This window comes from Syngnathus typhle, linkage group LG1, assembly GCF_033458585.1.
Source record: "Syngnathus typhle isolate RoL2023-S1 ecotype Sweden linkage group LG1, RoL_Styp_1.0, whole genome shotgun sequence".
Classification (NCBI taxonomy): domain Eukaryota; kingdom Metazoa; phylum Chordata; class Actinopteri; order Syngnathiformes; family Syngnathidae; genus Syngnathus; species Syngnathus typhle.
In genome coordinates this window covers 14,615,944-14,638,047 of record NC_083738.1, presented here as the reverse complement: position 1 = coordinate 14,638,047, position 22,104 = coordinate 14,615,944, and the positions used below count along the sequence as shown (strand labels likewise).

General features: G+C 41.5%; 4 protein-coding genes across 6 annotated transcripts; all 4 read right to left on the bottom strand.

Moving 5' to 3' along the window:
• Positions 1–524: 524 nt before the first annotated feature.
• On the bottom strand, positions 525–1,760 carry mrpl18 (mitochondrial ribosomal protein L18). Of its 2 annotated transcripts, XM_061290318.1 has the most exons (5): positions 1,672–1,745; positions 1,480–1,566; positions 1,176–1,344; positions 803–1,037; positions 525–724 (listed from the first exon to the last, which is right to left on the bottom strand). In XM_061290318.1, the coding sequence occupies exons 2-5, from the start codon at positions 1,559–1,561 to the stop codon at positions 647–649; spliced, it is 564 nt and encodes a 187-aa protein (XP_061146302.1). In that variant the 5' UTR covers positions 1,562–1,566; positions 1,672–1,745; the 3' UTR covers positions 525–646. The 2 variants fall into 2 exon arrangements, with proteins under 2 accessions (XP_061146302.1, XP_061146294.1); XM_061290310.1 differs by having other exon boundaries at positions 1,480–1,760.
• A 591-nt stretch (positions 1,761–2,351) lies between these two features.
• Positions 2,352–11,170, bottom strand: tcirg1b (T cell immune regulator 1, ATPase H+ transporting V0 subunit a3b). Of its 2 annotated transcripts, XM_061284394.1 has the most exons (22): positions 11,014–11,170; positions 9,886–10,008; positions 9,487–9,565; positions 9,052–9,200; positions 8,861–8,956; positions 8,710–8,771; positions 7,949–8,075; positions 7,793–7,875; positions 7,619–7,712; positions 7,186–7,398; positions 6,959–7,109; positions 6,736–6,875; positions 6,025–6,182; positions 5,619–5,709; positions 5,413–5,531; positions 5,108–5,321; positions 4,736–4,846; positions 4,617–4,656; positions 4,567–4,583; positions 3,909–4,029; positions 3,560–3,731; positions 2,352–3,080 (listed from the first exon to the last, which is right to left on the bottom strand). In XM_061284394.1, the coding sequence occupies exons 2-22, from the start codon at positions 10,000–10,002 to the stop codon at positions 2,987–2,989; spliced, it is 2,448 nt and encodes an 815-aa protein (XP_061140378.1). In that variant the 5' UTR covers positions 10,003–10,008; positions 11,014–11,170; the 3' UTR covers positions 2,352–2,986. The 2 variants fall into 2 exon arrangements, with proteins under 2 accessions (XP_061140378.1, XP_061140371.1); XM_061284387.1 differs by having other exon boundaries at positions 4,567–4,656.
• Positions 11,171–12,289: 1,119 nt separating this feature from the next.
• On the bottom strand, positions 12,290–16,848 carry prpf19 (pre-mRNA processing factor 19). The gene is made up of 16 exons (XM_061286384.1): positions 16,663–16,848; positions 16,331–16,480; positions 15,970–16,046; positions 15,402–15,543; positions 15,244–15,317; positions 15,100–15,165; positions 14,967–15,008; positions 14,805–14,879; positions 14,615–14,690; positions 14,417–14,526; positions 14,185–14,340; positions 13,985–14,054; positions 13,725–13,898; positions 13,512–13,594; positions 13,159–13,264; positions 12,290–13,060 (listed from the first exon to the last, which is right to left on the bottom strand). Exons 1-16 carry the CDS (start codon positions 16,679–16,681, stop codon positions 12,963–12,965), a joined length of 1,518 nt encoding a protein of 505 aa, XP_061142368.1. The 5' UTR covers positions 16,682–16,848; the 3' UTR covers positions 12,290–12,962.
• Positions 16,849–17,474: 626 nt separating this feature from the next.
• On the bottom strand, positions 17,475–20,702 carry LOC133159953 (uncharacterized). The gene is made up of 8 exons (XM_061287398.1): positions 20,595–20,702; positions 20,376–20,511; positions 19,908–20,192; positions 19,475–19,813; positions 19,123–19,304; positions 18,831–18,920; positions 18,632–18,748; positions 17,475–18,560 (listed from the first exon to the last, which is right to left on the bottom strand). Exons 2-8 carry the CDS (start codon positions 20,473–20,475, stop codon positions 18,342–18,344), a joined length of 1,332 nt encoding a protein of 443 aa, XP_061143382.1. The 5' UTR covers positions 20,476–20,511; positions 20,595–20,702; the 3' UTR covers positions 17,475–18,341.
• Between the last annotated feature and the right edge of the window lie 1,402 nt (positions 20,703–22,104).

Here is a 22,104-nt window from a genome sequence, read left to right as displayed (position 1 = left end):
ACAAAACCAAATTGTGAATCAGTCACATAGGCTATAGCAGAACAAACAATCCAGCAGAACAAACAATCCATGGTCTTCAGATGCCACGCTGTCGCCATCTCCTGGTCAGCTAGTGAAATGCTTTTGCTGTTTTTTTTCCCTCTCAATTAAAACAAATCAATCAGCCAGTTGGCTTTCTTTATTTAATATCTGATATCAGACAAAACCAAATTGTGAATCAGTCACCTAGGCTATAGCAGAACAAACAATCCATGGTCTTCAGATGCCACGCTGTCGCCATCTCCTGGTCAGCTCGTGAAATGCTTTTGCTGTTTTTTTTCCCTCTCAATTAAAACAAATCAATCAGCCAGTTGGTTTTCTATATTTAATATCTGATATCAGACAAAACCAAATTGTGAATCAGTCACCTAGGCTATAGCAGAACAAACAATCCATGGTCTTCAGATGCCACGCTGTCGCCATCTCCTGGTCAGCTAGTGAAATGCTTTTGCTGTTTTTTTTCCCTCTCAATTAAGACAAATCAATCAGCCAGTTGGTTTTCTTTATTTAATCTCTGATATCAGACAAAACCAAATTGTGAATCAGTCACCTATTGGCATGATGGCTATTTCAACATGAAAATGAATTTTACATATGAGCCCTAAATTTAGGATTCAATGTATTTCCTTCTGGGTTCACTGAGGATGATTCCTCCAGCTTTCATTGCTGCCCGGAATGACTGAACCTGTACAAGACAATAAAATCAGGACACGTCAACAGTGATTATGACAAACGTCAATAGCCAGAATACTGCCGCACTTACGGCATCTGAGCGATATGTCCAGGGAATGGCCCTGTACACCATCCTGGTGATGCCAGCCTGCTTGCATCGATGCGCCAGCACCTCACCCACGGCCTGACAGGCCGCCACGCAGTTTGTGGAGGGCAGATCCTTCTTCAGTGCCCACTCTTTGGTCGAACATGAGAGCACCGGGTCGGGTGAGGAGCATGAGAAGACTTGTGCCGTCACAAATTTCTGACTGCGGGAAAACACCAACCTGGGGAGGGGGGGACCCAATTCCTTGACAATAACTATTTTCCTGATAGCCAGAACTTGTGGCAATTGAGAGTTACAGAGAACAAAAAGCCAATAATGGATCGATGACTATGCAGGGTGACTAAATGGGACCACTGACCTGTGGTAGAACTCGCGGTGAGGCCATGTCGTCTTCCAGCCGCGGTCCTTCACTGCCAGGGCCATCAACTCCAGGCTCCTCGGGTTTCGGTTCATAAAAGTCGGATTAACTGACTCGTTTTTTGCCGTGCAGGGCTCCGGCTGAGTCGCCGACTGGGTCACACACCGAGCTGTGTCCATTACAAACATTGGATCATGCTTACATGCTAAATAAGTCACATTGGATCTGTAAATGAAGCCTTGTGTTTAAAAAGCCACTTAAGTCGTGATAAATTAATTAACAAAATAGAATCATATTACTTTACCTGGTTGGTTTGTTGCCACAGCATATCGCTTCATTTGACCGAACAGCAGACGAACCCCTCGACTGATGTGGCTCGAAACCATTTTCGCTATAAATTTATTACAATCACATATGGAAATGTGTTGTCATTAAAGTAGTTAAATCGTAGTCACTAAAGTATTTTGTTTTATTTTTTTAATCGTGACGTTCATACTTTTTACTCCGTTAAGTCTGTAATGTACCGACTGATAACAAGGGCCATGTTTGACATTCACGTTGGATCCGGGTAAGGGTTTAAAATAGGAACTGACGGAAACAAAGGGAGTTTCGAATGTTCCGCTGTAAATGTATGACGTCAAGCGACGTTTTGGGCTTTGACACTTAAATTAAACTGAATATAACACAATTGTGTTATATTCAGTTTTATTTGGGCCTCAAAAAGCTTTTTATATTAATTGAAATTGCCCATTAGTGGTAGACGAGTAATTAGCTAGACTTAGTAATTAGTGTAGTAGTCCGTTCTACGTCGGCACCGCAGGAATGGAACTCCATGTAAACGAGGAGCCCCTGTTCTTTATATTTCATATTATAAAATAATGAAACTTTATTATTGCGGTCCTATTCAGTAATTTATTATGATGGGAAGATGAAAAAATACGATTTCTAAAGCGGGTGCGTGGTGTCAGATACGATGAGCTATATGTACTGCAGTATGACGCATTTAAAAAAAAATCAGATTAATAATTAGTGTCATTTAGAAAATACCTGATTAAGATGTTCAATCATTCTTACGTCGATCTGACTAGGCCGTACCACTACCATATGTTAATTTTTGCACGAATCCTTTTCAAAGTAATGGTGAAATGTTCTATGTAGTAAGTGACTGCTCACATGAACACAAGAAAATTACTTTTAATTTCAGTCAAAATTTGATCACTTTGACAGTGCATAACAAAGGGAAAAATATAACGTCCTGATGTGGTTCAAAATATTGCATGGTAATGTGGTCCCAACAACTTAACTAGCTTGCTCAGTAAGGCACACGAGAGATCTCATACTAATGTTTTAAGATTAAATTGTTTAGTTGTTTAACACTGGCATGTGCGGAAGTGACACAGCATTGTGGTGTATTTAGCAGATGGGGCGTCAGATCATTTCCTGCTAACATTTGATAAATTCATTTAGATTAAAGTTCAACACACCAATTCAACATGGATTTCCACAAACCTCCCTTTTAAATGTAAGATCATTGTAAATGTCACAGTGAAAGTTTCAATAACTAATAACATTTTTAGGAATGAAAAATTAGAATGTATTCATATAACACATTGAATAAAATTTGAAAAGGGTCTAGTAGCGTACTTTTTACATAATGCCAATGATTTTTAGATTTCATTTTCATTATGCCATAACAGTCCATACCATAATGTTCATTGTTCAATTAAACTGCCTCAGTCCACAGATCACTGTGTTAGTCTATTGCAGTCCAAAATATCGACGAGGTAAATATTCTTTGGCCAGAATGATGTTCATATGGCAGCTGATGCATTGATCAAAGATGAGAAAGAGAACGGGTGTAGCTTGTAGCCTGTGCCACTGTAGAACTTGTTCTGGAACTCCACCCTGGAAGAAAAACAGTCAATGGCCACACCCTTTTAAAGATTACCTGTTGACAATACAATGACATCCAGCTCTGCTTTAGACACATAGGAACATTTCTATGAGATTGTCTAACTTTAAGCAGGGTTACTCAAAGATTCTGGGTCTTTTGACCTCTTGCCGAGGTCATCGAGAGGGAGGGAGCTACAAATGCTGCACTCATGCAGGGATGTCAGATTTATGTGATACAGCAATCATATCAGACCTTTTAGATTTGCCCAAAGCTATGATAGGTAGGAGTAATTTCGTATTCTGGTCACCATATGTGGGCATAAACAGATGTGACAATTTGTTGAAAATAATTTTTCTGACACCAAAGTGACAGCTTGCAGCCTCTAGTTTGAGAACCACCGAGGTAAAGCATGACAAATATGGATTAAATGAGTCAGACTGCCTTCAAAGACAGACAACAAAATAAGAGTGGGGGGAAAACAGTGATTTACCAGTGCAGACGGAGTGCGTGCAGAAAAGCCGAGAGGCCCTCCATAATCAGCAGGATGGAGATGGTCAACACAGCAAAGAAAGCGAAGACTACAAAGAGAACTGCAGAGCCCACGTAGCCCTGCCACCTCAGGGCAATGCGCATCACCATGACCCACAACACCTCTGACAGCTCTGTGGGGACAAACAACCTCAGTCAGCTGATCTTCACTGCTTGCAAATTCCAAGTCATGTGTGGCTGAATAATTCCCCGACAATAGAAAAGTATCCTTTTGAAGAGGAAGTCTGAGTGCCAGTGTAGTTTGTGTATGCGCCATGTGAGCAGCACAACTTGGTGGAGGTGTGACTAACGTGCGTGTGCCAGACTGAGGGCCCAGAGTCGCAGATAGGAGGCAGTGTTGGAGATGCAGCCCAGGCAGTATTCGATGGTGTGGATGGCCTGATGCATGAACACGTCTGCAGCATCAAACTCCTACAGATAAAAGAACAACATTTCTGCAATGGCTTCATTCTGTTATCAAGACCAACACAGAAAAAAAACAGCAATAGTACAATTATCCCCATAAAGTTAAAAAAAAAGTCCCTAAAACTCAAATTACTATTGTAATATTATGCACAACTTGAACATTAACACTGCAGTTAAAATGTATCATTTAAGTTAATAGTGTTAATAAATTGCTCAAAAAACTGTAATGGGGGCAAGTACAAATCTTGACTTAATTATTGAACAGAATTCCTAAAGCTTGAGGTAAGTTCAAATATAAGGTATTTTAATTTGATAGGAAATGAAATTCAAGACCAACTTCCCTATGTCCCATGTCCGAAGCTGCTCAAATACATAACTGACATGTATCAGCTGACTTAAACCACATCCCTGTTTTGTTTGCTCATGATTACAAAATATTACCATGAATGCAACTGTACCGAAATGAATGCTTGAAAACAAACAGTTCTAAAATATTCAATATAACTGTAGTGCAAAAAAAGACAGAAGGACTTCTGCCCTCACCTCCTCCCCAACAGAACCTCTTCGGTCCGCATCCCCATCCCGGGCGGCGCCGTCGTCGACCATCAGCGGGTGTCTGTCTTCTTGCAGATGCTGCAGGGGACAGAAAATCTTCACACAAAATGGACCCGCCTGAGGTCGAAGGGTTCAAGCCATAGGTGGACGAACTCACCAGCTGACGCCTTCTCCCCTTGTGTGTGCTGTATTCCAGTAGTGGTTTCCCGAGCAGAAGGACGGGAACAGAGCAGAGCGCCAGCACCACCAGCACTTTCTGAACGATAGCCTGCATCAATCGACACAACTTTGTCCTTAGTGCTTGCCTTACAGTAACTTGGTCTTGGGTGAATTTTCTATGTCCCCCAAATGTCTGGCGTAAAATACTGAATGCCATTTTGTTGCTTTTACATTACAAGGAAACTACCAGCACTAAAAAGTCTGTTTTTGGGATACTCAAGTCAAGTGTTACATAAGCTGTGCGACTCAAAAATGTGCTGTAAAACAAAAAAAAGAAAAGAAAGGTTGATATACTTTAAGACACACATACCTGTCTCGTATAAAGTGGTGGGTTGTCTTCGTTTTCTGCGAAGAGGAACATGTCTATAAAATGGATGAGGATACTGGGGGCCACTTTGGACTGGGCGGGAGTGTAAGCGATCCACTTGAAGACCACCATAAACACCAAGTATCCAAACAGACACAGCATGAAGAACAGCTCTGGGATCAGCACAAGGAACACGCTGCTCAACTTGCCAAAGTGCCTGGACGGATTCACGTCATTTAGAACACGTAGGGGTTAGTACAATGGAGGTAGGAGAGAGTGGGCGCTGGGGTGTTTGGATGGTGACTTACACGTAGTTGAAGAATGACAAAGAGACTCCAAAAGTCATGTGGATGATGCCAATGATAACAGACATCTTCATCTTGTACGAATTGAGGAAGGTTAGCTTGTTATTGGCCAACCCCCAAATCTGACCATGACACGACAGAGAAGAAAATCAATTGAGAGAAGAAAGCCTGCGGGAAAGAGACCCGATCTACATATTTGACAGTCGTACCGGGTCAATGCCGAATGGATAAGGACTGGTAAAGACACCAGGCACAACGGGATCCATAGACAAAAAGTTGTTCCCAGCCAGGACGGACGAACTATAGAAAAGGCAGCAAATATAAACAATATACAAAAAACATAGGTTGTAAGATCGTGTGTGCGTGTGTGCATGTGTGCGTGTATGTATGCATGTATGCATGTATGCATGTATGCATGTATGCATGTATATCTATATCTATATAAATATCTATATAAATATCTATATAAATATCTATATAAATATCTATATAAATATCTATATAAATATCTATATAAATATCTATATAAATATATATAAATATATATATATATATATATATATATATATATATATATATATATATATATATATATATATATATATAAAAACTTACTTCCAAATGTTTTTCTCAAACATTGGACCCACGTGCCACCCTGAACTGAAGATGCTGAGCCCCCGACTGAAGCACTCGTTGTAAATGGCTCCCGTGTAGATGGAGAAGAGTCCCATCAGCAGAATCAGATACCGACCTCCAAACATCATCTTCCAGATCTGAAAACCCAAAACGGTCACTTTTTCCCCTCACAGAAAAAATACATAAATAAATGCACTGACATGCTGACGAGCAAACGATTTAACAGCGTGCAAGAGTCAGATACTACATGGCAATGAAATTAAAATGTCTGACAAACGTCGCTCTTGCTTCTGCTTGACAGAGATAGCAAAAACAAAAATTGATAAGTCAACCCTCGCTGACTGACAAAGCACACATGAAGTTTTCTGCAGAACAAAAGAAAAGAAATTTGCACCAATCTGCATATTTTGCACTCTCTTTACCATCTGAAGATGCCAGCTGAACAACTGGCCTTTTGTGAGATTTGAAATGAGCAAAGTTACACCGCAGTCTGCCACCATTATGGGGTGAACAGTACCGTATAGCACAAAAAGACAAACTCAACTTTTAACTCGAATTTTTAAGGGAAAGGCAAAAAAAATAAGTTGGAAATTATATCATTAGAATGTTTTGGGATATGTACTCAAATTTTAGCCTTCAGCAAAAATAATCGCCCACCAAAGGATCATAACTCCCCAAACTTTAGTGTACCTCATTATTGCTACTTCTCATCTTAGGGTTGTTCTCCTCGAGAACCATCCAAAGGCCGGCCAGGGTCATTAGCAGACCATGACCCACATCCCCAAACATCACAGCAAACAGGAAGGGGAATGTAATTATGGTGTACATTGCTATGGAGACATAAGAAAGACAAAATATGAGAACAGACTTAGAAATGAGGGCTCAGTGTTTGCGATGGTTTATGGCGATGTACCTGGATTGACCTCTCGGTAGCTCGCCACGCCGTAAGCATCCACAATGTTCTGGAAACCAGTGGTGAAAGAGTTGAGCGGAAACAGGGTAGGCGGAGAGGTGGATGAAGCCAAGCGGTTGTAGAAGGAGTCAACACCACTGCCGCTTTTCCTCTGAGGAGAATGCAGGCGTTTGATTCAGTTTGGTGTTTATCCCTGGAGGGGTCGCAAGTTTCAACTGATGTCTCACCCCTCCCTCTCTCAGGGCGCTCTGCAGCTCAGGCAGCTTGGCGACGGGACACCACGCCTCAGCGATCAGGCACTTGTCAGTGACGGAGGGACTGCAGAGGTTCAGGACCATTTGGACCGCCTTGCACTTCTGGACGCGCACCTTCCACTGGGGTAGCACAGCCACTGCCCGCACGAGGAGCTGCTGCAGGAAGGCCTCGGTCTGAGACAACACCTTCGGGGAGAAAATAACAAAGGTCAAACTGCTCAAACACTTGCTTGCTACTCATGTTCTTTTATTAGCTAAAATCAGTCCTTTCTGAAATCAATAATAAAAAATCTGCTTCAATTTGAAGATAGTGTTAGAATCTGTAACATCAAGCCTATTTAATTTCAGAACATGACATGTACTCAGAAAAATATTTGAAATTACATCCATTTTTTTGGACACGTACAGATTGGATATCTTCGATTCTGCCTTGAAGTCCTTGGAGAATCTCCTCTCTCTCAGCTGTGTTCTCAGGATACGTAAACGTCTGCGTGCGGAAGCTTGCCGCAAAGTGAACACAGAAGATTAACAAGCTATGTGCCGTAGATGCCGAAAAGCAAAGAGTCGCAGATTTACCCACCAGTCGCAAATCTTTTTCACTTTCTGTCCTATCTGGTCCCCCCAGTACGAAATGAGGAAGACCGTCCACTGCACCATCTCACCCTGCAGATGAAATCAATTCCCGTTAGAACACAAAGTCAGAGATAACTACGGTTTCCCGTATCCCTGTTCCCACCGTGTCTGGGTGCTCGAGACGATCCTCCATTTCTCTGAAATCCACAATGATGTAACCACGGCACGCTCGCCAGAGCAGGCGCTCAAATGAGGGGACCCTCCACGGGTGGACCACTCCCGCGACAAAACTGAAAGAGTTCAATAATACAACCAACAACATCAGCCTTTTGTTTCTCAATCACAAGGCATACATACAAATCAGGAAAACAATGTCACATGTTTTGATTTTTAGCATTAGTTTATGTGGTTCCTTCTGAAACGGTGGTGTGGACATGCTTGATGCCGGAGGCGCATGACCCGAGGGAACATGCCAGCTGGTCGAATAAAGTGTAATTGCACATCTATTACAGTAGTTGGCAGTGGCATTTTCATTTCCAGAGGCAGTATTAGGTCGAAGCTGGAAAAGGTTTGGCTCATTCTCAGCCTCAGCATCCTCCCCAAATGTCCACCACTGCTTTACAGCTTTGTGCATTTCTTCAAGAGCACATGAATTGGCCATGAATGATAACTTGAGCATCGAAAGCACACGTTGCTGAAGCAATTGCTTGCAGCACCTGTATTATTTTGTATTATTTATTGACAAAAAAAAAAGAATCAACTGAACATAACCGTTTGTCCGAGGACGCGGCAGGAGATACAAAGTGCAATGACTACACCAAGGAGAAATGTTTAATGGGGATTAAAAGAACAGTGGAGAGAGACTAAAAAATGTTGAGGAAAGCGTGCTTTGATTTACACTATGATGACAGACACAACATGTACCTCAGGTGGACATCGCGGTGGTTGTCAAACAGACCTTGGTTTTCCAGGATAGACAGGGGCGCCTGGGAGAAATCCAAAAAGAAACAAGCATTCGTTAGTGTCGCATGGGATTTGATAATGATGACAGAGGCATGCTTCATGCTGTCATCACCTGCGAGGTTGTAAGAGAGTGTGCTCTGGTCAGCACTCCTCTGTATTGGCACAGCTGGGTCAGCTGAGCTCGAAGACTGTCTCTGTTTCTGGATACCTTAGGTTGGAATAGAAACAGACAAGAATAAGAGTACAATTCAAGATTTTCTTTCTTCTTGATATCAAAACGTATGGTGAGGCGTTTCAGCTCACTTCTCGTAGCTCTCTGGCCAGCCTCTCGCTTTCCTCCTCTATGGTGATGAGCTCGCGGGGCTGGGGGGCTGAAGGCGTCGGGCAAGGAGGGGGAAGGGGCCCCTTCAACGGAGGGGACAGGGATCGATTGATCTCCTGCTCTAGGAATGCTGGAGCGCAAACAAAACGGATCACATTACTTAGGAGAGTGAAGTAGATTTCAAAAAGAGAGAACACATCTGTCGCGATGTGCACGCATCAAAATATTTTTTATAATGAGCATATAATCATGATGATGTAGTTTATTTAGTTGTGTGATGTTATATTGCGTCTCGTTTCATATTAATGGTTTCGTAATCGTGGTATTAAGAGGAATATTGGGTCAGGGATGTAATTGTGGCAATATCAGCACTATTATTAGTGTGTAAGTTGAAAACAGAAAAGGTAAATACTCACAAAATGTTTTCTCAAGCTCTTCACATCGTCTCACCTCACCAACAAATTTCCTTTGAAAGGCATTCACGTTAGGATTTAACTAAAAAAAGCAGCGGAAAGAGGAAGAAAGGGTTAAGTCACAAGGGAAGAGGAAAATATTACTATTGGGTGAATCAAATCCAGCATCTTGGAATCTACACATGATGTGTCATAGTAAATAGATTAGCACTACATAATAATAACTAGTGAGGGTCCAATTTGAACACTTGAAAGAGGAAATAAAATTAAGATGACTGTGTGTGTTGCAGGCCGAGAAGAGGAAAATTAAATTAATCTGTACAGTGCATGACAGTTCACGAGGCTAGCTGTATGATTCTCGTCTCCCTGAACTCTGAAGACCATGTGGCGAGTGTGGCTCACATCTCTGAACTCCACCAAGCCCAGCTCCCCCAATTCGCTGACACAGTTGTAGGCCGACCCGGACTGGAGGAAGAGCTGCACCAGGCACACCTCCTGGCTGCGGAACATGGCGCCCATGGCTGCCTGCACAACAACGAAACCAAACAATCTCATTCTATGTCACATCCCACAAGGTTGGCAAACTTTAGTTAGTTAGTCATGGACAGGAAGGAACAAAAATGTTGCTTTTTTTTTAAAAAAAAAGTACTTTCAGCAGTGGTGGGAAGTAATGATATACAAATACTGTTACTGTATTATTCCCCCTCTTCCCCTTACATTTCAGCATCTGTACTCCCTTAAGTTTACCAAAATACAGGACAAATACATCTGTTGTTAATTAAAAAAAAAAAAAAAAAAAAGAAATTCCATTTAAGAACAGAGTGGAAGTTGTTTTATCTTTTTTTTTTTCTTTTGAGAGCGAAAGCAACTATGAGCAGACATAACTTAATTAAGTGTCAAAGGGGAAGCATAAAGTTCCCCTTAGTGTAATCAGAATATTCCACTCTTGCATAAAGAGCTCAATGGGCTGTCTGAAATCTTATGGATTTCATTTCATGCCTATAAACGCTCATCTGAGATTCTTCAAACTAAACCAAATTTTTTGTTTCAAATTTTGATGCACTTAAAATATTTGAGACTGCTGTTTAACATAGGGATGGACAAGTTAGCGAATCTTTGATTACGTTGAAAACATGAGTGCATTGATTTTCTAATATTTTACTTTTAGCTTGATTTTGTCCTTACGTACAACAAAATGCTAACAGTGAGTGCAACCAATATCACGCAATGCAGATTTTCTTTTTTTAATAACCAAAATGAAACTCAAGGCTTCTTTAGTCCCCCGTAATGACTCATACGTCAACTGGGTCAGTTGTTTTCTGTCACGCCGTACCAATTGAAACTGAGACGGAACCTTATAAAGTAATCAACAAAAACATTCTCGTCAGTGCATCATTTGTAGGAAATATATTTCGTTACAAGGGCTTGTAATTTGCGCATATTAACGTTTCAAGCCACAAATACTCATAGACGAAACTCTGCACTTTATATTATCTAAAAGACAAAGAACGTTTATAGCGGCTCGCTCACCCGTTTCTTCTCGTTCAACACTGCCGGTCTCGAAGCACTTTTGTCATAAATGTCGCCGTCCCCACCGCGTCGAAGCAGGCGACTCGTTGAAAGCAAGTAGAGTGATTTGACTCACACTTCCCGTTTGGGAAAGTCACGTTACTCCAATCTCACGTGACTCCGAGAGGCGCCCGCCACGAAATGCGACCGCCATCTTTTACCGTAATGTTCGAAACCTGCGAAATAAAATATGCATCACGTGGATGAATCAAATGTGCACGAAAATCTTTGTATGCAAAACTGCCTGCCTGAGATTAGAGTTCTCCATTCATCCACCCACACGTTATCTTAAAATTTAAATCCCATACATATAGTACGAATTTCCTCTTTACACGTGGCTAAGAACCATCTTGCTTAAAACTTTTTACCCCGCCATTACTGACCCTTTAGGCCTGCGAGTACAACCGATCACGATCACTTTAAAAACAACCACAGCTGCATACAAAGTGCAGTGCACACAGAAAAAAAAATCAAATGGCAGTTGAAATAAATGAACAGTAACAATAAATAACAGTAAACTCCCTAAGAAATAAATGAACAGTAACAAATAACAGTAAACTCCATAAAACTGTAAACAACGTTGTGTCTCATGCCCAGACGCTTGACGGAGATTTGGCTGACTCCAAAATAAAGTGCTTAACAGAGCCGAGAGGTAAGAAAGCCATACCACATAGTTTACTGTTTCTAAGTGTTGTTCTGAAAGGAGGCTTTATTTTTACAGTGCTGCCTTTAAAAAAAAAAAGATGGATTGAACAACTTCACCAATTTTCACATTTAAAATTATGGACCAAGTTAAACCCCAAATTCAAGAGTGCTGTCTTGATTTACTCCGGACGAAACAAAGGTGGCCTTAAGTTTGCTTAGCAGGACAAAAATCTTTTGCATCGCAGTGAATAATGCTGTATTATTAATATTGTAAATATATGTAGGTCCTTACTTGTAAGAGTGTTGCATTTGCAGAGAAAGGCTTGACTCTGGACCACTTAATAAATGCCCAACCACTTAAATATCTTAGCTTAAGCTTGACTTTCAATAAACACAACGGTTTATTCCAGACACTGGTTTGCGAGTCACCAGTCAGGAGGTTGCTTTCTTCATTTTAATTGAAGGCAAATTGTTACCGACTTCAGTTATGTGAGTACAATAGTACTGTCCTTGTTGAGCAACTTGGCTGTGCAAAACACAATTTATGCCTTAGATCAATGCCAAAAAACATCATTATAACCTAACATCAAGGCAGGATGTGAGCAGATTTTTATTGTTTTGTGATAGTAACCATATTTTAAATTTAAAAAATAAGAATGCACTGACGTACAATATTTTTTCAGTATTGTAAATAATTTGGTATTTTCCAATGGCATACAAAAGATATTTTACTGTAAAAGAGCACATTGTGAGATATACACATTTGATTAGACAGTCATTGAAAACGTGAACAAAATTCCCAATGCAAAGTAGGAACTGAAATGAGGGAATTTAATACAACATCTTCCTTCTCTGCAATTGTTTTACTACAGAGGGACTTTCAAACTATTTTAACTATCCACATTAAAAGACAAAGAATTTTACTTATGACCTATGGCCCTAGCCTCCCAACTGCTACGCACAAACACACAGAAAATAAAACAGTTTAAAATCAGAGATGCTATAAAAAAACAACAAAAAAACATGATGCAGTGGCTGATTTATCATTTTAACTGACACTGCATAAAAGGTATTGGAATTATGATTCTGAGCTTTCAAATAGATACTTTATCAACTTTTGTTTCATGCACGAGGACTAATAAATGAAATAAGCAGAGTTTGTGATCTTCTTTCAAACTAGAAATTATAGGTCTATGCCAAGTAGGTATCCACAGTCTCTGGTCTACCTCAGTTGTCTCCTCATGTCATTATCAATTTTTGCTTTTCTACAAACTGTAAAACTTCAGACTTCGGTCCATTCCTGCAGAGCTCAGGAAACGAGCATTCTCTCCGAAGGCCACTCCGCTCACCAAACCTGTGTGATCTACAGATGCGCCAAATACACAAATCAATGTCTGGAACAGATACTAATGTAACACATCGGACAAACATTTACTAACACAATGGCAATTGGGCCCTCACCTGTAAAATTGAGGACCTCGGACCACTGTTTGCAGATGTAGACGCGGATGTCGGACCCTCCCACAGCTAGGTAGGTACCACTCTGATCAAAGACGAGGGACTTCACCTGCAAAAGCAAGACATGAGAAATGAAAACATTGCAAACAGACTGGAATGTTTTAATGATGTTGCCATCAACACAAAGTTATCAAAGAGTGCAAGACATGATTGTCATCACTTTTCAATCAAACCATTTATAGGGCTAATTTGACAGGCATCCTCTTTCATGGTCAAATTCCTTAGAGAACATAGTTGTGTGCAATAAGAAAAAAGGGAGTGATGACTTCATGGCTGAAGTCTTATTATTTGCGCACCTCATAGTTGTTGTCCAGTGTGATTGTCTTGAAGTTCTTCAGTTTTCTCAGATCCCAGAGTTTCAGAGAACTGTCCTGTGCACCTAGATTACAAAAACAGAGAAGTAAATCTGATGAAACGGGTCCAAATAAAACTAGCAGCAGATGGCAATTACAGACATTTTGACAAAGAAATTAGTAAAGTAAAAAAAAATAAAAAAATTTATTTGATACCCGTAGCCAGATAGTATCCGTTCTCAGAGAAAGCGATGGAGGTGACGGGGCCCGAGTGACCAGGGAAGTTGGCCACGTTGGTTCGCTCCTTCAGGTCCCAGATCTTGATCTGGGAGTCAGCAGTTCCAGTACCAAAGATGAGACCATCAGGGTGGAACTGAGCACAGGTGAGTGCTGTGGAAGAGGAGAGCCAAGGGTGTGTGTGAGCACTAGGAGATGAGCTCCTCTATTAAAAATGCCCAAGACACACTGGCGCTTACCACAGCCGGCACTTTCATCGGTGACCTTTGTGAGGACCTGGCCAGTTTGGATGTCAGAGAAGGCCCAGTACTGCACAAGAACAATGAGGGAAAACAAAGCCAAATCGACACAAATTAATGCTGCTATGAGGTCACGTTAGTCACATAAGTGATGTAATCCATTTGACATTTTTCTTTTTTGACTGAAACAGCACACATACCTGATCCTCAGAAGAGCTGAGCAGGTAGTCCCCAGTAGCATGGAGGGACAGTCCGGTGACACCTGCCTCGTGAGCACGCACCACCTGGACACAGTTGCCCCCGGTGACCGACCACACGCGGATGGTGGTGTCGGGAGATGCAGAGAAAACCACAGACTGGAGGAGGAAAAGACAGCTACAATTATTACAGGGTAGACAACATCACAATGAGAAAAAGACAAGGAAAAACAACCTGGGATGGATGGTAGATGACAGAGGTGACCTTCTTGGTGTGACCCTTCAGTGTTGCCACAATCTGCTCCTCAGTCTTATTAAACACAACCACGTTTTTGTCAGCGCCACCTAGAGAAACAGACCACAATTGCATCAATGTCAAGGTCCCTTGTGACTAACTGGGTCAAAGCAATTTCCAGACATGAAATTAGCCTACCAGTGAGGACTTTGTTGGTGTCCGAGGGACACAGATCCAGAGCAAGAATACCCGGCACGCTGGCACTATGAAGACCCTGAAAGCAGAACCAAAGTTTCCTCTCCTGGTTTCCTGTCATCAACCCCAACTTGTTTCTACAGAGCAAAAGCAGTGGACTCCAAATAATTGCCTTTCATCTATAAACACTTACAGCATGAGAGGCCACTTGGCGGTATCTGCCGAGATCTTCAGATCTAACCAGCTCCTCTGGAACAGTTTTTCCTCTCTGGACAAAAGACAATTAAGTTGAGAGAACTTTAGAAATATTTAAAAAAAAAAAAAAAAAAAGATGATTAATAACCCCCCCCCCTACCTTCTTTCTCTCTGTGGTGAGAATTGTGGCTTTGTCTTGAAGCTGCAAAATTAATAAAACACTTAAGTTCCAAGGCTGCTTAAGTAAATTGACCCATCAAAAAAACACGCCTTTAAGATTCCGTTGACACTACCTTCTGGATGATCTCTGGAGTCATGCCAACTTGTTCACTAATCTCCATAGGCTCTCCAGCAGGACCCTGGCAGACAGGAATGAACATTTTGCTCCACCACTACTCAACTCACAAGTTCCATGAATCAGAATTAAAAAAGCTCACCACTGCAGCTGCCTGGGAGGCAGGAGCTGCTTGAGGTGTAATCAGCCCAGCCTGAGGTTTGAGTGTGGCAAGAGCTATGGAAAAGAAAAATAGACAAATTAACTCACCCACATTGATATGTTTTAAAGACCATGTCACACAAGCTGCTATCAACCGACCTTCTCTAGCTGCAGCGACCTCTTTGGTGAGTCGAGCAATGACTCTGCATGCAGCATCGTGTTGATAGAGGGCGTGCGAGAGCTCTTGGCGAGTCGTCTGCAGCTGCTGCCTCAGAGTGAAGCTATGAAGCATAACCGCATCCTACAAGCCAAGAAAACAAATGAAATGTGTTTACCTAAAGGTAATTTATTTCCAATTCTCACTATAACAAGTATCATAGAAACATTAACTCGCATCTTATAATACATCTTTGTTTTTGAGATAATCCCTTTTCCTCCCATACCATACCAAATGACATTAAATTTTCATAAATCAGTTTTGTTGATATACCTTGACATAAAAACACAATTTAACCTCTTACAAACTTTTGATAGCATGGCCAGTTAGTTTCAATATATATGGCACAATGTGCATTTCAAATCTCTACATAACTTTGAGTCGTGTATCATTTGGGAGCTTAAGATCAGGGGATGCTTTGAGAATAATTGTCCATTTTTGTCTATGTGAAGCCCTTTGAGACTGCTTGTGATTTAGGGTTATACAAATAAACTTGACTTAAAAACTTACCCACTCATCTTGGAGCGATTTTAGAATGGCGGGAATGCTTGTAGCCGATGGTACCTTTGGTCTAACAGGATGGGAGACTGGCAGAGAAGTACAAACTGTCACCATGTGAAGCAGTCATAAGAGAAAAGCAGGAAATCTAAAAATGAATAGCGCGGCTTTGCACTGGTTACTTAGTACTTGCACACATTTTTGACAGACGCCTTAGAAGCGCATGACAAAATATTAGTAAAATGCAAGTGCCAAACAAAAACAAAATCTGCGTCAGGCGATTTTAACCAATTTCAAGGCAAAGAAGTCATTACCGTGTACGGAAAACACTGGGAAAAAACACGTTCCTGGATATCTTGCAGCCAAAAGTTACCTTTGATGTCGACAAGTTGTTCTTCAGACAGAGGCTGCCCATTCATCGGATCTGTCCCATTCTCTACGATGTACTTCTCGATGAGCCGGCGCTCAAACACTTGGTTGGAAACCGGAGAGACGCACGGGTGCTCTGGTAACTCGTTGGAGACTGAACAAGACAAAAAAAACACATATAGCCGTTACTTGAATCGGCAAGAATATGTCGGAGCTTGCTACGCACGCAATTGGCGGCAGTGCATGGTCGCTAACGTTAGCTAATTTAGCTAACAGCGTTAGCGCGATTGCACAGCTAGTTTGCAACGCCAATCTTTAGAACTTCAAGTCACTTACTTGCACAAACCAAAGACATCGTCCTGGTCAAGGCTTAAAAAATACTTCTGATGACGGTAGTAGGCTCGTTTTGTTTTTACAATGGCGAAGAGAGGAGCTGATGACCGCTTTAAAATATTTTCATTAAGTCGAAGATAGCACGCTCTTCTTTCATTGCCGCCACAACCGGAACTTCTTCTTCCTGATTTCCGGAAGACTTTGCACGTTTAGTGAATTGCTGCCCCCCACTGGTTAAAACATGAACAGCTACAACGGAACCAAACTATCTTTAGGAAGTTTCAAACATAGTTTCCTCTTTTCCTCTTGCATATGCTGTGCTCATGTGGAATAGTTTTGTTGTCGTGAAATAAGTAGCTCATATTAACGTTTGAATTTGGCTCTAGTAGTTAGAGTCACCTTGACTATAATAAAATCTGTATACGAATTACCTTTATTTCAATATTATTAAAAATATACGGTATAATTTCTCTAGAAGAGAAAAAATATATTTCATTTGTCTGAAAAAAAATAATCTACTGATAGCATCATTTAATATTTCTCTAGAAGAGGTTCGACTCATTGTCAATTGATTATTTTGTGTTGCATGTCGGTTGTTGGAAGGAAGTTTCCAATTATGAGTTGTTTGTCCAGTATATAGTTTAGAATTACGGGAAACGATGGACAGAGGACGAGATTGCAGTCCATTTGCACAGCAGTTATTTTTTGTTTTGTTGTATACATTTTTAAATGTTGTAGGTATTTAAAAAAATATATGTAATTCATACAGAAGCAAACAAAGGCCTCAATGTACTGAATTAAATGATCAAATCAGAATCTGATAGGATATATGTATTTTTTTGGACTCATACATGTTTTTATATTGCAAAATATTACAAGATCTGTCATTTTCATCAGGAATTTGGTGGTCCACATTTTGCTCATAACAAGTTTCACAGGTTGTTACAATATTTGGTGGGATTGTTTTTACTGAACATTTAACAGTTGTACAGCGCCCCAGAAGTATGGTGAAATTATTAGCTTACATCACAGACATTTAACATGATAATTCATTGTAGTCAGAAGAGGTTATCATTATGACACAAATAAATCCCTTCTCTATATTAGTACAGTAAGTTAATGTTTCCTTCTTTATAGTCCTCTATATGTAGCGAGCTCGCTTTTAGACCAGAGATGCTCCAGTCCGGTCCTGGAGAGCCCCTATCCGGCCTATTTTAGATGCATCCCTCCTGCACTGCACCTGATTTAAAAAAAATCATCAAGTTTGTTATCAGGCTTTTGCAAAGCCTGCTGATGTGCTGATCATTTCAGTCACACCTAAAACAGGCTGGATAGGGGCTCTTGAGGACCGGATTTGGGCACTGCTGACAAATTTAGCAAATATATATATATATACACAGTGCATATCACGGTAGTCCTGAGGGTCTGGAGGTAGTAAATAGCATCAGAGGATAGCGGAGATTTGAGAATCTCTGGCAGTCAGAGCGAATAAATGTCTGAAGCAGGAATGATCATATTCAGCTCATGCTTCATAAATACCATTACAATGACAATAATGACATGCAATATGGATGTCAAACCACTGGAAGTACAATGTAGACTTTGTTGCAAAAGGCACAGGTGAGGTTTTTCTTCTCTTGAACTTTGTCCGCATGCTTCTCTGCATGCCACCACTCCGTGCACTATAAGTTGAGCTTTTCCGAAATGTAAACGCTGCAGGTTTCAGACGTATCCGTGTCCAGCGGCAGGGCGGTATAATAATCATTTGTCTTGCTGCAGCTTGCTTGAAGCGGTTCCTTCATGATCTGGAATTGAACGCAACCTTCGGAGGACTGCAGGCAATCTGTTGCACCCGCCACTGGAAAGGAAATCCTCCTTGCTTCTTCATTAGACGTTTGCTCCTAAGAAGGACATTAGTGATTGAATGAAAATTTCTTAAACAAAGGCTCGGATATACAAACATCTGGCGTACCTCGGCAGTTGAATTGTGACAGGGGGAGCTCAAAGTTCTTTGAACTTGATCATTTTCACCCCTCGTGTGAACAGGAGTGAGCCGTGATGGAGTTCCCGCTGTAACGGGAGTGTAACCCTGGAAATTCAAATAGCGGCAAACAAATACAATGTGTATGTATAATATATTAAATATGTAAATCAAATTGGGAGCTGCTTACAGCATGAATTGGGCTGGCTCTTGGGGTCCATTTTCTCGGTGCGCCTGCTTGCTGGTATCCCGCAGGCTGAGGGCTTGGCTGGCTGTAGTTCTAAATGCGACAAAGATAACAGTCATGTAGCTGGAAATAATCCCCTTCAATGCTGTGGGTGTGGAAGTGAGCATAGTGTACACCTCCGCCTCCTAATTTGGATCTGCACTGATGCAAGCAACAAAGCTTAAAAAAAATAAATAAAAAAAAATCAAGAAAAAAATAAAAAAGCCACCATAAAGCCTTGCCCCAATCTGCTCACCTGAATGTTGACCGCCGGGGGCTGAGCTTGTGGCGTGCGGTACGTCCTAAGGCAGGCGACGATCTGCGACAAGCTCCAGTTGGGGTAGCGCTTCATGAACAGGATGAAACCGGCCAAAGACACAAACATGCCGGAAGGGACAGTGATGGACTTGAGAAGAGCTCGCCACTTGCCACCCCTTTCTGGAGCAAATAGAGAGATGAGGCACTGAGCAGAAGGTAGAGGTAACTCTGGAGGTAGCAAAAGTGCCAGAATAAAACAAACACTCACGTAAAGCACAGATACCTGAAAAGTATTGTTTCTTCCTCCCACTTACTGCAGGGAGAAATTGTGCTTCAACTGTGTTACTCACCAATCACCTGCAGCAAGGTGGTTGACACCAGGTTGCCATTAATGTCTCTGATCTCATAGACGCCATCGTGCTTCGAGGTCAACCTCGCTATGACCACCTCGTTGACGGAGCCATTCCTGCCCACCGAGACCAGGCCTCTGTACCGCATGTCATGGTCGGTGATGTGGCCTTCACGCATTAACTGAACGGGCCCGCGGGGGGGCTTGGAGTCAAAAGGACCCGACGGGGATTCAGCAGGGTGTCGGTTGGGGGTAAAGATGAGGTAGGCGTGTGGCACCGGGAGGAAGAGGGGGAGGTTCAGAGACTCTTTGGTGAAGCGGGTCACGTTGAAAGTGTGTCCTGCATCAATGAGCAGCATTGTGTTACCAAAAAACAACAACGTTAGTCTTGCTAAACAAAGACATGACTCATATGTCATTGACTTGACTCTCACCGCGGACAGTGAGAGTGCAGCGAGACAACACTTTCCCCTCAGCGTCTCGTACTGTGTAGTTGCCTTGATCGGCTTGCGTCACTCTGTCAGCCACCCAGACCTTCCTTTCTCGTAGCATCCGGCCTCGACCCGCAATGCCGGTATCAGGGTCGGTCCGGTTCCACAGGACTATTGGCATCGCCTTGGATGGAGCCCCTCGGGGAGCAAATTCCAGTATAAAACTGTCTTCAGGGATGTTGTTCTCAAAGTTCTCGCCGTAGTTCCTATAGTAGGATTTGATGCATTCTTCGGCAGGACAAAAGTGTGAAAAGATGAGTGAAAGAATAAAGTGAAAATTAGAACACTGACTTGAGGACCTTTGAGAATGCATGTTCTTAATCAAACTGGTGTTCTTAATGAAACTGCAGTAACAAAGAAAAATTCAAAGATTGAAACGTATTGATTTAACAAAACAGGAAACTGTCCAACCTGAAACTGTCAGACGAACGGTCTCATAGGTGAATCCAGAAGATAGTTTGATAGAATAAAGTCCCTGGTCTGCATGAGTCACATTTTTCAGGACCAGCATCTTATCTTTGGTCCATTCAAAACGAGGGTCGATTACCTAAGTAAAGATTTTAGATTAGCTATTTGTGTGCATTCGAACATTAAAACATACTGTAAAACACATCACACTATTTCCCTCACAGTGGTCTTCTCGAGGAGAACACGCCTGGAACCTCCTGAGTTTGGAGTAAAAGTCACAGTTCTTGATGTTGAGTAGACCGGCAAACGGAATTCCTTGCCGGCACAAACCATCTGGACTTCTTCTCTCTCACCTGTGTGTGGAAGGAAGTCAACAACATTTTCCCTTTATCTCAAGAAAAAGGAAAATATATTATAAAATGTTTCTGTTGGCTCACCCAGTACGACCCAACCTGTAAAGAAGCAAAATTATGTTATACACACACTACACAAAATGCAATCACTTCTTCCAAATCACGATTCAGCTTCAGAAAACTGGTGGGGCATGAATAATAATACTAATACTACTACTACTACTACTACTACTACTACTACTACTACTGTTACTACTACTACTAATAATAATAACAACTGATGACCTGTTGCCTGTGACCCTTACAAAGGACAAGCGCTATAGAAAAATGGGTGAATGGATTGTATTCTGGTAGAGTGGTTAACCATGCTTTTTAACTGAAAGAACAAACTGAACAGTTTAGAAAATCGAGATAGAGATTATTCAGGTCTATTTAAGGTCATACTGTATAAAATATAAATATAGCACATAAATAATGAAACAAATAACTATTAGTCACAAATTATTGACTTTGAACACGTGCTAAAAGGTGTACAATCTGATCGCTCTTTAGGTAATAGACTAATAGTGATCACTCACCCATAGCAAAAGGGAGGCTGCAGAGCACAGCGAGCAGAACGCAGGGGGACATCTTCTCCTGGAGGGACAAAAACAGGGGCAGGTTGTTTCATCTTTCCACACAGGTGACAGCTATGCAAACAAACGTTATTACATCCATCGAATCGTATGTTGTAATCGGGCAGGCATCCATGCACACCTGCAAACATCGAGCAAGGTGCGGCAAAAATGTCTAAGCAGATCTCAGTAGTGACGTGACGGCCCGATGACAAGCCACGTCCAATGATCCACTTGATCACTTATTGATTATCTTTACTTTATTACACTGTCAACACAAAACAGCCCGAACCCACCTGCAGTATACGCGGGAAACACGTCCACGGGAAGATATTTGGGAATGTTTTACATGAATGGGGATAAACGGGGATAAACGTTGGTCCGTAGCGCGCACGCGCAGTGGCTTCCCTCGGTTATTTATGGCTTTTACGCCAACTGCGTCGCACAATACAGATACGCTCTTTGCGCAAACGCGTCTTTACGGCGCGCTGCAGGGCTTTGCGCCAAAATTGAGATTGAATGCTAATACTAAGCACATTTCTAAACAACAAACTCGACAGAGCTAGACAATTCATTTAAAAACACAAAATAACAACCTACCTAACATTACCGAAACTTTATACACTTACAATTAACCATTAATCATACCTTTCATCTAGTGGGAGAGCTCTTGATTGTTCTGACAGTCGCTGACCAAGAATGCATTATTTGTAGTAATTAGATAGTCAATCTTCAAACTATCAAGTGAAATTAGATCATTTTCCG

Excerpts from the sequence above, each read along its gene's own strand:
- mrpl18 (XM_061290310.1), bottom strand. The coding sequence starts at position 1,561 with ATGGTTTCGAGCCACATCAGTCGAGGGGTTCGTCTGCTGTTCGGTCAA. Across the intron at positions 1,345-1,479 it reads TGTGGCAACAAACCAACCAG|CTCGGTGTGTGACCCAGTCG; the intron begins GTAAAGTAATAT and ends TAATGGACACAG. Across the intron at positions 725-802 it reads GGACATATCGCTCAGATGCC|GTTCAGTCATTCCGGGCAGC; the intron begins GTAAGTGCGGCA and ends TGTCTTGTACAG.
- tcirg1b (XM_061284387.1), bottom strand. The coding sequence starts at position 10,002 with ATGGGCGCCATGTTCCGCAGCCAGGAGGTGTGCCTGGTGCAGCTCTTC. Across the intron at positions 5,532-5,618 it reads ATCCATTCGGCATTGACCCG|ATTTGGGGGTTGGCCAATAA; the intron begins GTACGACTGTCA and ends TGTCATGGTCAG. Across the intron at positions 4,030-4,566 it reads GAGGTTCTGTTGGGGAGGAG|GAGTTTGATGCTGCAGACGT; the intron begins GTGAGGGCAGAA and ends TTTTATCTGTAG.
- prpf19 (XM_061286384.1), bottom strand. Across the intron at positions 15,318-15,401 it reads GGTCGCTGCAGCTAGAGAAG|CTCTTGCCACACTCAAACCT; the intron begins GTCGGTTGATAG and ends TCTTTTCCATAG. Across the intron at positions 13,595-13,724 it reads CGGATACTATCTGGCTACGG|GTGCACAGGACAGTTCTCTG; the intron begins GTATCAAATAAA and ends TTTGTAATCTAG.
- LOC133159953 (XM_061287398.1), bottom strand. The coding sequence starts at position 20,475 with ATGCTGGTCCTGAAAAATGTGACTCATGCAGACCAGGGACTTTATTCT. Across the intron at positions 20,193-20,375 it reads CGTTCGTCTGACAGTTTCAG|AATGCATCAAATCCTACTAT; the intron begins GTTGGACAGTTT and ends GTCCTGCCGAAG. Across the intron at positions 18,749-18,830 it reads GAGCCAGCCCAATTCATGCT|GGTTACACTCCCGTTACAGC; the intron begins GTAAGCAGCTCC and ends TTGAATTTCCAG.